The 12,585-nt window shown below is 44.1% G+C and overlaps 1 protein-coding gene across 4 annotated transcripts in view; it reads right to left on the minus strand.

The window, feature by feature from the left end:
• The window catches only part of Micu1 (mitochondrial calcium uptake 1), a 142,013-nt gene that overhangs the window by 24,957 nt on the left and 104,471 nt on the right, over positions 1–12,585 (minus strand). For all 4 annotated transcript variants that reach the window (XM_040732566.1, XM_040732565.1, XM_040732564.1 and 1 more), the window contains one exon: positions 8,227–8,364. In XM_040732566.1, coding sequence (XP_040588500.1) covers positions 8,227–8,364 — 138 coding nt within the window. The remainder of the gene's footprint in view (positions 1–8,226; positions 8,365–12,585) is intronic.

Here is a 12,585-nt window from a genome sequence, read left to right on the forward strand (position 1 = left end):
CTTATCATGATCTGAGTTGTTCAAACAGGAAGACTCAAGCTCAAGTATGATCTACTGTTCTGAAAGGAACTGATGTCAACAGCAGCCAGGAGGGAGTGTCCTCCCCTGAGCTTGATGTCAGTAGAGTTTTCTACATAGTCAATGGGAGGTAGAAAATCAAGAGTTATCGAAAACTGTTCTGTAAACTAGCTAATTAGTGACCACAGGGAAGATGGACTTACATAAAAGCTAGGCTACTCAAAAAAGAAGGCAAAACGTTCATACAACATTATTTGTAATAACCAGAACCTGGAAGCAACCAGGATACCCCTCAGCTGAAGACTGGATAGAAAAAATGTGGTACATTTACACAAAGGAGTACTACTCAGCAGGAAAAAAAAAACCCAATGGAATCTTGAAATTTGCAGGCAAATGGATGGCACTAGAAGAAACCATCCTGAGTGAGGTAAGCCAGTCACAAAAAGACAAACATGGTATGTACTCACTCATATATGGATTTTAGACATGAATCAGAGGAGTGCCAGCCTACAATCCCACTGCCAGAGAGTCTGGGAAACAGGGAGGACCCTAAGAGAGATATACAGGGTACCCCAGAGAAGGAGAATGGGACTGGATCTCCTGAGCAGATTGGGAGCATGGGGGGAGGGGAGAGGGAGCTGAGAAAAAGAGAGGGGGAGAAGAGGAGGGGAGAGGAGGACATGGGGGAGCAGGAAGGTTGAGTTGGGGGAAGAACAGGAGAGCAGGATGAGAGATACCATAACAGAGGGAGTCATTATAGGTTTGAGGAGAGATCTGGCATTAGTGTGATTTCCAGAGATCTACAAGGATGACACCAACTGGCAAACTAAGCAACAGTGGAGAGGCTACCTTAAAAGCCCTTCCCCAATAATGAGATTGACGACTACCTTATATGCCATCCTAGAGCCTTCATCCAGTGGCTGATGGAAGCAGAGACAGACACCCACAGCTAAACACTGAACTGAACTCCTGGAACCCAGTTGCAGAGAAGGAGCAAAGGGGTCAAGACCGGGCTGGTGAAACCCACAGAAACGGCTGACCTGAACAAGGGGGAGCTTATGGACTCCAGACTGATAGCTGAGATGCCATCATGGAACTGATCCAGACCCCCTAAATTTGGGTGTCAGTAAGGAGGCCTTGGCAATCTCTGAGGCCTTGGGGAGTAGATCAGTATTTACCCCTGGCATATGAATGGACTTTGGGAGCCCATTCCACATGGAGGGACACTGTCTTAGCCTGGACACATGGGGGAGGACGCAGGCCCTGCCCGGGATGAAATGACAGACTCTGGAGATCCCCCATGGAGGGCCTCACTCTCCCTGGGGAGTGAGGTGGGAATTGGGTGGGGGGGTTGGGGGTTGGAGGGGAAGGAGGGGAGGGAGAGGGAGCTGGGACTGACACACAAAACAAGTTTGTTTCTAATTTAAATAAAAAAAAAGAAGGTAAAATTGATAGTAGCTTGTGGAAGCAGAGGTAATTTTCTAGACACTGTAACAATGCATCTAACACCAGGGAGCTGTTAACAAGGTGAATTGTCTTCTGAAAGTAAAAGCAAACAACAAAAAGTTTAGAAGAAAACAGTGGATATTTTTGTGGCTGAGTGAGGCAAGAATTCTTACATAACACAGCAAAGCCCAATTTAAACCAAAAATCCCCTGAATCAGAGCTCATCAAAACTGAGAGGAAACTGTAAATGAGAAGATAGAAAATATTTGTAAATCACTTTTTTGATAAGGACCCATAGCCAGAACTGTAAGAGTATAAAGAACTCTTACAACTCAGTAGTGAGAAGACTAGCAACTTGGTAGTGAGAAATAGCTTAGAAACAGGCCCTGGATTTGACATTAGCACCTTAAACAAACAAACAAATGAATAAATACTCAAGAGATATTTTTCTAGACAAGAGACATGACTAAATGCTAAACACATTGAAAAGATACCAATGAAAACCATAAAGATATCTACTAAAATGGCTATAATAAAAAGACAGTGAGCAAACATTAGTGAGAAGGCAGAGAAACTGGAATTCTCCTACTCATGGGGAAAACTAAAATGGTCATCTTGGAAAACAATCTGGGTGTCATTTTTTTTTTTGAGACAGGGTCTCTCTACATAGCTCTGGCTGTCCTGGAAATTACACTGTACATCAAACTAGTCTCACATACACAGAGATTTTCCTGCCTCTCCCTCCCAAGTGCCAGGATTAAAGCTATACACCACTATGACCAGCCTAGTTTGGTGTCTCTTAAAAACTTAAAATATATGATATGACTCAGCTATCTCCTTCCTAGGAGTCTTCTAAAACAAACAAACAAACAAACAAACAACAAAACCCATAGGTCCAGGTGCTAGAGAGAGTTAGGAGCACTGGCTGTTTTTCCAGAGGACCCAGGTTCAATTCCCAGCACTCACATGATAGCTTACAACCATCTGTAACTACAGGAGATCTGATGACCTCTTCTGGCCCCTGCAGGCACCAGGCATACTCATGTTTTGCAAACAAATATGCAAACAAAACATCCATGCACATAACATAATAATAATAAAAAATTAAAGAACAACTACAACAACAAAACAGGTCCACGTAAAAACTTGTATGTAAATACTGAGACCAGCAGTATTCCTGACAGCCTGGAATGGAAGCAATTCAGTTGTGTGCTTGATGGTGAATGGGTGAAGAAAACATGGATGATAGAATGCTATTTCCTACTCAGCAATAAAAAGCAAAAGACGATTAATATGTGCGTCAGCACAGATAAATCTTCCAAGCTTTATGCTAAGTAGAAGCCAGGGGAGAAAGACTACACTATGATGTTGTATTTATTATGAAATGCTAGAAAAGGTAAACTATCTGGAGGGTTGATTTATGGGAGTAGGGCAGAGATGTGCATTGACTGGAAACTAGCATGAGGGATCTTTTGGGGTGATGGAAATGTTTTCATACTGGATAGCAGTGATGTTGCATAACTGTACATTTACTAAGAACCACTGAACTGGACATTTAAAATGATGACTTTTATGGCTTATAAATTATACCCCGGTAAAAGTTGTTTAAAAAATTAAAATGCAGGGATGGTGAGATGACTCAAGGATCAAGGTCCTTGCTGGCAAGTCTGATGACCTAAGTTTGATCCTGGACTCTACATGATAGAAGGAGAGCACAGGCTCCTTGCAGTTGCCCTTGGACCTCCATACACATGCTGTAGATGATGTGCTCTCTTCTCCCCCAATAAATAAATAAAAAGAGTAAGTAAAGTCTTGCCAGGCATGGTGGAGCACACAGGAGGTAGAGGCAGGTGGATCTCTGTGAGTTCGAGGCCAGCCTGGTGTATAGAATGAGCTCCAGGACAGCCAGAGCTACATAGAGAAACCCTGTCTCGAAGAAACAGATAAGAGCAACAGTAAGGAGAACCTGGCTTCCTCTAGAGTCAGCTGTAGAGCCAGACATCCAGCACCAATGGCCAGGGGCCACAGATGAGCATAAACACCCTCCCAGACAAATCCTTTGCCCTAACTTAAATCAGACAGCGAATTCATCTGCAGGGAGTCAGTCTGATTACACAAGTTTCTCTTGTGGCTCACTGAGAATAGTCTTCCTTCCTTATAACACGGCTTCATCCATCTTGTCATGCAGTCTCCTGCTTCACACAGTACCCTCCTTTCATAAACTCTAGACTGGTTTTCAACTGCAGCCTGGCAGCAGGGGAAATTACATATTTCTGTTACTTATGTTTCCACAAGCATCTAATTTTATCGAGATATCACTTTCTTCATATCTTCATCTTTCCCTGCTCACAAAATGTCAGTAATTTACTGTTGTCAAGCGGATAGGCTCCCAGACTTCTTGGCTATGGACTTATGGTCCTTCACCATGTGCTCCAATAAATGAACCTTTCTACTTCCCTAGGAACCTTAGGCTGGAACCTGGAAACAGTGGGCTGTTGTGTCTCCCAAACCTTGTGCTTATTTATAGAACATAGGGAATAAACAGTGACAATAAGCTGTGAGTGGTGTGGTACATGCCTGAAATCGCAGTGCTTGGAGACGGAGGCAGGAGGATTGGGAGGTCAAGGCCAGTACATGATTAACTCCTTGCCAAAACCTAAAAACAAAACTATGACTATGTTCTGTCATCAGTAGGAAGGTTATGGAATCTTCTTGCCTTTGGATATTGGTGCTGACTCCTAAGACAGAGCGTGACTTCTGCTCAATAGCTAACATTCTTAAAAATACTTAAAAAAAAATCTGAACAATGGTTCTGTCTACCAAGCTAGAGAGTGACAACTGGGCACAAGTGTGGTGAGTGTCTAGCACACAGAACGTGGTCACTACCACACCCTGTTGTTGCTGTCTTCTCTCCGCTGGGACCACCTCTCCTGCCTCAGCACCCCTGAAAAGGTAGCTCTGTCCCGAACTCACCTCTTTGCATCATTTGCAGTGGTGTGGAACTGATCAGAAACACTGACTGATGAGACCCTCAGCAGCTTGGCAGGCCCACATCCCTTATCTCATCTGTACCAAGCTGCAGCTTCCAAACCTACACCATTTAAGAGGCATTTACAACACAGCCAAGCTCACTGGGACTGGGCTGTGACGGGGGTGGCTGGCTCTGGGGCTGGGGATTCTGGGGACTCCAGGAGCCTGTCTCTGAAGAGCAGCCCTTCTCTAACGCAATTCCTGGCATTGCCCTCTCAGACACCAGGGGGCTCTCTTGTCCACTGGCAGCTGTTCTCATCCTTTTCACATGGGGACAAGCTGTCCCATCTCTACCCCTCAACAGTTCTCTACCCCAGGTCTCATCTGTCCCCTTTGTTCCTTTCCTGGGACCTCCCCAGGAAGTCTGGGAAAGTGGTTGGCTCAGAGTTTGACAGAGAGAAGACAAATTAATACTGTATTAATATTTTTTAAAAAAGAGAAAGCAGTAACTGGTGGGTTGTCATTTGTAAACTACTAGGCTTATCACTACACAACTAGTGCTGATGAACTTACTTTCCTAAACCCCTTCTTTGGGTAGGATCTTGATGGGGAGGAAATGGCATAATGGTTGGGATAAAAGAAACCAGGGAGTTAATTGGCTTGAAGAAGGTCTTGTCATTTTATTTTAAGATTTATTTTTATTTCATGGGCATGAGTGTTAGTGTAGAAGTATGTGTACCATGTGCATCTTTAGTGCCTGTGGAAACCAGAAGGGGGCGTTGGAGTTCCAGATGGCTGGGAGCCGCTATGTGGGTGCCGAGCTGTCTCTCTAGCCCTTATATTTTCATGTTAACAAATCTAAAATGGAATAAAGGAAGCGCTTAGAAACAGATGGAGATTTCTTCTTAATGGAAATGGTTCTGGAGAGATGGACTGGTAATATTAGGAGCAAAGGCCCTTTATTAACTCTCATTTGGGCTAATTGCTATGTTCACAACTATTTAATCAACACAAGAGGGCAATCAATTTTAATCTCCCAGCTAAAGCAGGCTAGAAATTCTGGCCAAAATTAATTTTGTACCCAGATTTCCAATTTCACCAAGCTTGTCCTTTCACATCAGAGCTCTTTTTCTGCAAGGTCTTTGATCTTAAATTTACTTCTAGACAATCTAAGACACTGTATGCCTTCAAGGGAGATGTCTCCAACACCTAATTCATTACTTTCAAATTTAAACTCATGGTGAAATATGAATCAGCCTATCATGATTGATAGCTAACTTAAGGTCAAACCAATGTCTGCAGCCACCTTTAGAAACAGGCCTGCTCGGGCTAGGTGTGTGGCTCAGCAGAACGCATCTGCCTAGCATGTATGAGGCCCCAGGCTGGATCCTCAGCACCCCTAAAACCTAACAAATACCAAACATGAAAAAGCTTTACAAAACAGAGATGAAAAGTCTGCCTACAGGAAACAGTGCCTGCTTTATTCAAACACCCTGTGTCCAGCAAAGGGCTAAAAATCCACCCAAACACTGGTAATCAACATATTGTAATTTTCACAGACATGAGCTGGGTAAGGGATAGTGCAGAGTGCTTCCCAGGGGAAGAAATATTCTCTTCCTGTCAACTGATGACAAGTCTACCCCTCAGCCAAGGAAACACCTGCTGTGGAAACAGGCTGGATCGAGTTCAGAAGAACCTTTCAGTTTCTCAACAACCAAGGCAAGTGGGAAAATGGTCCAGCTGAGACATGGTTGGGAAGCAGTGGTTTTCATGCAAGATTTCTCACACAAACAATAAGAAAACTGGAATGAACACTGGAAGTCTTATTTCTTCTCTAGTTATGGGCACTTACAGGCTAGAATGGTCCTATGGCAAGCAAGTCTGATGTCCAAGGCCAATGAGGTTGGGGCATTTACCTACAGGGACCATGGCAACCACTAGGGAAGCAGCTGAGGCCTTGTCTTGATCATACCATACTACTACTTTGGTAATCACTCATGGAACATATTCAGCGCCAGGCTGGTGCTCTGATCATGGCCACGTGACTCCCTGGGACCGGCAGTGACAATGTCTGAGTTCTCTGCTCTCGGCCAGGCTCTACTGTATCTGTGTGCCTGAGCAGTTAGTGGTCAAGCCTCTCCTCCAGTCTCTTTTGTGACCTGTCCTTTTCCTGCTCTGGTGCACCCAGTGTTAAAGAAGAGCAGGGAGGAGGACTGGGTGGAGCTCCCGTGAATCCAAGGTCTCTAATTTCAATGCTGCTCAGACTCCTCATCTCTTCCTAAATTCTCTGAAACCTCACTACCAGTCTTGTTGATCCTACTCCCACACATTCCCACATCATCTTCCATGATGGGGCTGTGACTCTCTTTATGTATATAACCAACCATGTCATTTCATCCTCAAGCCTTCAGCACCCTCCCACTGTTATGAATAATGCCTAGGCGTCTTCTGTGCCTCTCTGGCCTCCTCATCTGTCCTTGGTCTGGGATTCTCCAGTCACACAAGTTTCTCATATGTTCTAGGCTTGTCTTTACTGCTGATTTTGGACTGTGCGTTAGTTTTCTGTCAGCTTGGCATCCTGTGAGAAGATGGAAGCGCCACTGAGAAAAATCACCTTATCAGATTGGCAGTAGGGAAGTCTGTGGGGGCATTTTCATGATTAAAAACTGATAGGAGAGGGCCACTGTGGGTGGTGCCATCACTGGACTGATGATCCTGGGTTGTATAAGAAAGCAGACTGAGGGGCTGGAGAGATGCTCAGAGGTTAAGAGCACTGGCTGCTCTTCCATGGGTCCTGAGTTCAATTCCCAGCAACCACAAGTTGGCTTATAACCATCTATAATGAGATCTGGTGTCCTCTTCTGGCCTGCAGACATTCATGCAGGCAGAACACTTTGTATAATAAATAAACAAATCTTAAAAAAAAAAAAAAAGAAAGCAGACTGAGCAAGCCTTGGAGAGTAGCCGGTAAGAACATTCCTCCACGGCGTCTGTCTCAGTTCCTGCCTATAGGTTTCGGCATTGGTGTCCTCTGATGATGAATTATAACTGGCAAGCCTACTATACTCTTTCCTCTCGAAGTCAATTTTGGTCATGGTGTTATCATAGTAATTTTTTTTATTGCAGACTGAATAAGTCCTTAACCTGACTTCTCAAAATCATGTTTAACTGCATTCTGTCCTTGCTCCACAGTTTTCATTCTGTATAAGACTCTCCTGAAGAAATCTCTCCAGCTCTCATGGTTTTAAGTCTAAGGGTGTCAGTGATTACCAAACCTGGCTCAGAGCTCCGAAGGAGACTTTGGATACCAAGCTGCCAGTTATTTTAAATTCAAGACATTGTAGCCAGACAATGATGGCATACGCCTTTAATCCCGGCACTCTGGAGGCAGAAGCACATGGATCTCTGTGAACTCCAGGCCAGCCTGGTCTACAGAGTGAGTTCCAGGATAACCAGAGAAACCCCGTCTCCAAAACCCAACCAACAAAACAAAGATAGTTAAATCCAAGACATCTTTGACAGAGCTCTATCTTCCTGTCCAAATTATCCTCTCTTATACTTCTCGGTCCCAGTGCATGGTGCCACCTTTGTCTGAGCAGAAACCTGGGCTCATTCTGCCCTCCCTCCTGTCCTTTGCCCACTGCTCATTATTTTTCTGTCTCTGCACCTCAGGCATGAGAGGTGTATTCGTCATAACCCTGGGTTCACGGCATACTCTCATTATTGTTGATGTCTTCGCCATAACCAGACGTTCCTATGGTTTCATCTCTCCCTGCGTCCGAGGCGGCCTACCTTCCCGTCTTTGAAGTGCTTCTTGAGCTGTCTCTGCATGGCGGTCAGCTTCTTGGACTGCACTCCGCTGTAGGCCAGCAGCATGCCACCAAACTGCCTCTCAGTGATTCTCCCGTCCACCGGGTCATGGCGTTCAAACTGGGAAGCAGACAGAGTGTTTCTGGTGTTAAATGGAGGTATTATGACATGGACTGCAGAACAAGCAATTATGATTGATGAAAGAAATGAATTTGGGCCTCAGTATCTCACAGATAAACCAGAACTGCTTATATGCATGTATGAAATTATCATGATTAAAAAATCATGACTGAGATATTAATATGTGCTAATACTAATAGAAATGGACAATAAAACCCAGAGTATCCAAAGCTCCTCACCTCCCAAAGATCAGGAGCAGCCTTGAGAGGATGGGGCCTATTTTAAAACTCTACATGAATTCCATTTTTTTTTCCTTTTTTTCCTTTTCTTTCTTTTTTTTTTAAGACAGGCTTTCAGCCGGGTGTTAGTGGCACATGCCTTTAATCCCAGCAGAGGCAGGCGGATCTCTGTGAGTTCGAGGCCAGCTTGGTCTACAGAGCGAGTTCCAGGACAGCCTCCAAAACAATACAGAGAAACCAACTCCCGCCCCCAAAAAAGACAGGCTTTCATTATGTAATCCTGGCTGGTCTGAAACTCAGTATGCAGACCAGGCTGTCCTTGAACTCACATAGATATCTACCTGCCTGTCTCCTTAGTGCTGAGATTTCATACATTAATAGTGATAACAACTCTCAAGATTTCCCATGCTCCTGTTTCTCAGAGTAGACTTAAAAATGATTACAAATTTTATCAATTATGCATATGCAAATCAAGTTTTTGTATGCACTTAGACCTTTAAGGACTTCAAAAAGAATAATGCATTTACAAGCTTTCTGGAAAATGGTAACTGAATATTAGGATATCAATAGAGCTTTAAAAATATGCATTTAAAAAGATGCATACAAGCTGGGCGATGGTGTCGAAGGCATTTAATTCTAGCACTTAGGAGGCAGAGGCAGGTGGATCTCCATGAGTTCAAGGCCAACCTGGTCTACAAAGTGAGTTTCAGGACAGCCAGGGATACACAGCAAAACCCTGTCTCGAAACCCCATTCCCCCAAAAATGCATATAACATAAGCTGCCTTCAGTAGACTTGCTAACTACAAAGCTATGGAAAAATCACTAAAGATATTTAAATATGCAGATGAAAAGGCTAAGCATTAAGTACCTCTATTCTAAGGGTTAAGATTTCATTTAAATCTGGTTGGTGGTGGCTCACACCTTTAATCCCAACACTAGGGAAGAAGAGGCAGGCAGATCTCTGTGAGTTCCAGGACAGCCAGGAAGGACTACACAGAGAAACCCTGATTTAAAATACCAAAAAACCAAAGATTTCATTTAAAAACCTAGACAAGGAAGCTCTCTTGGTCTCGGCTGCAATGTTAATTTTATTATATAAACATATAACATGGTGCTATAGGGAGAAGAATGACGTGAACATGGCAGAACTTTCCATGGTATTACTGGGACATCACAGATACAGGGAAATGTTTACATTCCTACATGGCAGGGCTAATCTGTTCTCCTGAGATGGTATGCACAGATGTCAGATGGTACTAGTGAGGTCACATCAACAGCACTTCCTGGATGTCTTCTAGTCGTCCAGCACTTGTATTAAGTCATCACATGGCATGGGAAGATGGTAAGGAAGAAGGCAGTTCTGTTTTTGTCCTTATGGACTTGCAGTAAGGAGATAAGACACGAGACATACAATAGAGATGGAAATAGCCAAGAGTCGATTCTTCCCATTCCCATTTCCTCAGTTGGCTTGGTCAGTTGACACACCTTATGAGCTATGGGAGTATACAAGTCACACAACCCACAAGAATGACCCTGTAATAGGAACTCTTTACTGAGCATGTGTTGCGCCCAGGTGGCTCATCTATACATTCTTTAATTTAATCTCCATCAATCAGGTGTATGGAGCTTATTAGCTCCATTTTGCAGGTAAGAAAACTGAGGCAATGTGTAAGTAAGTGTGACTAAGCTGGGTGTGCAAATGCAGGCCATCTGGGTTCACACTGTTTCCTATTTTTCAGCAACCTTCAGGACAGCACCCTGTTGTTTCAAATAAGCTAGAACAGCAGGGGGCGGGGGTGGGGGTGTGGAGCTGAGAGCCATGCTTAAGTGAAAGCAGAGGAATCAACATCATCAATATTGAGTGAAAGTCTCCTTCCCCACGCAGGCCCTCGGTATTTTACATCTGTCACTCCATCTCTTCCACAGAACTGATTAATTTCTGACAAAACCCAAAGTTTTCGGGATTCGATTTAAGTTTGATTTATGGCTCAATTTACCATCCTGAAAGAAAACAGAGGAACTGATAAAAATTCTGCAAGTGGGCAACTTTCTGCACTGTTTACATCAGGCAGATCTGTTTCCTTAAATGCCTGAGTCAGAGTTGGCAGTACAGAACTCACTTACAGGCAGATCCTAAGACAATGCTAAGGTCCTGTTCTCTAGGTTGGCCGTTAAGATCTGGCCATTCAGACTCCCCTTCCTGGAATTCCCCATGTTGTGGGGCAAACTCACACCTCAGCATTTCAGTGCTCTGAGGCACGGCAGACTTGAGGTTGAAATGCTTCTTGTTTGTGACCCGACAACAGTTGGCAAGGTTTCAGTTTTCAGCCTCCAGAGGCTCAAACACACACCTCTGTTGTGTTTCACGGGCATTTTCCAAGGGAGATCCTGAAGTAGCATTTTTACTAGTGTTTGAAGAGCCAGACTTGTTCCATTATTACTAATCAGTTAGAAGTGAAATGACCTAAGCACTAACATTTATCCTTTCTGTATAGTCTGGCCCACTTCAGAGCTCTGATATGCCTTGGGCATAGCACCTCTCTGCTTAGCCTACTGGGTCTTCTGAGGCAAACCTACCTATCTAATGAGTTTTTTCACATTGCAGGGGATCAGGGGTCTTCAGCCCCAGCCTGTTTCTGTTCCTGAGGTCTTAAATATGGTTGGCGGTGGTGGGTATTTCACACACATACAACCACTAAGGTTTGGGAGTTTTGAAGACTGAGTTTTGCTAACTTAAAATGTCAAGGGCGGTGGATAGATGTTACATGGCTGTAGAGATCATTTGTGCAGTTATTTTTTTGACACAGAGTCTCACTATGCAGTTCAAATTGGCCTCAGACTCATGATCCTGCTGCCTGAGCCCTCCAAGTGAGCCACACATGGCTCCCATCCTGCATCCTCAGTGTTGACAATCCTGCAGATATGCCCAGGGAGAGCTGTAGGCAAGCAATCAATCCTCAAGGTCAAGGAAGGGCCTCAAGGAGAGACCCACAATGCAGGAAATGTCTGTGTATCTGGAAGTGGTCTCAGTCACTGGCTCCCACTGACCTAGCAAACACATGTTCACTAAGGTTCCACTTAGGCGACAATTAAGGAATTCCATTTTAGTTAGTCCTGTGGCATAGAACCCGTGTGGCCCAGCACACAGCTCACTGTGCTGCTTCTCAGTGTTTCAAAGGCAGTTCAACAGCCTCGCATTTTCCTTCTGCAGCCACAGTCACATTCTCAAATGCATACAAGCTGTCTCCCTGCTGAGCCCCAGAGGGGTGCAGGGCAGGCAAGGAAGAGCCAGAAAGGAGAAGCCAGCAAATGGTAAGATTCTTCCTGGCTTTCCATACACAATGTTTTGTTCCCATCCCTGCTCTTCGCTGAGAGAAGGAATAGTCTTTTGGAAGGACAGATGGTTTACATTTATCTACATGAAATGATCTGAGGAAGATGAAATGTTATGGAAGAGAAGAAAATGTTTTATTACAAGGTTAAAAAAAAAGACTGAAAAATAGTAAAAGGAGGAAGAAGTCAGTATCTGAATGTGGGTCATCATTAAGCAAAGACTTTGGGTGTTACTACACTCTGGGAAATCTTTCCCTTACACAAGCATTTTAGAATGACAAACTTCTGGAGAGGCCTTTTCTAGCTTCTGAATTGCACGGTGCAAGACTGCATGGCGGTCTCAGGCCAGCGAGCTGCACACCTCTATGCTTTTCAGTGGGACAGCATGGGGCTTTTGTGCCGCTATTATTCCTGCCAGAAGTTTCATACTATTAGGTTCACGAAAAAGATAACAGATTACAGGCGCCGTTCCCCATGGGACCTCTCCTCTTCCAGGAAGCACGGTATATTTTAAAGTTTGAGTTGAAATCTGTTTCTGTAACTGGACGGGCATCTCTAAACACAAGAGGAATCTTCACAACCTTATTCATGGTTGTCTTCTGGCAAGTTGAGGAAGAAGGCCTACAGTTTGGAAGGGAGGTAACATAG

This window comes from Mesocricetus auratus, unplaced genomic scaffold (genome assembly GCF_017639785.1).
Source record: "Mesocricetus auratus isolate SY011 unplaced genomic scaffold, BCM_Maur_2.0 Super-Scaffold_100027, whole genome shotgun sequence".
NCBI classification, from domain to species: domain Eukaryota; kingdom Metazoa; phylum Chordata; class Mammalia; order Rodentia; family Cricetidae; genus Mesocricetus; species Mesocricetus auratus.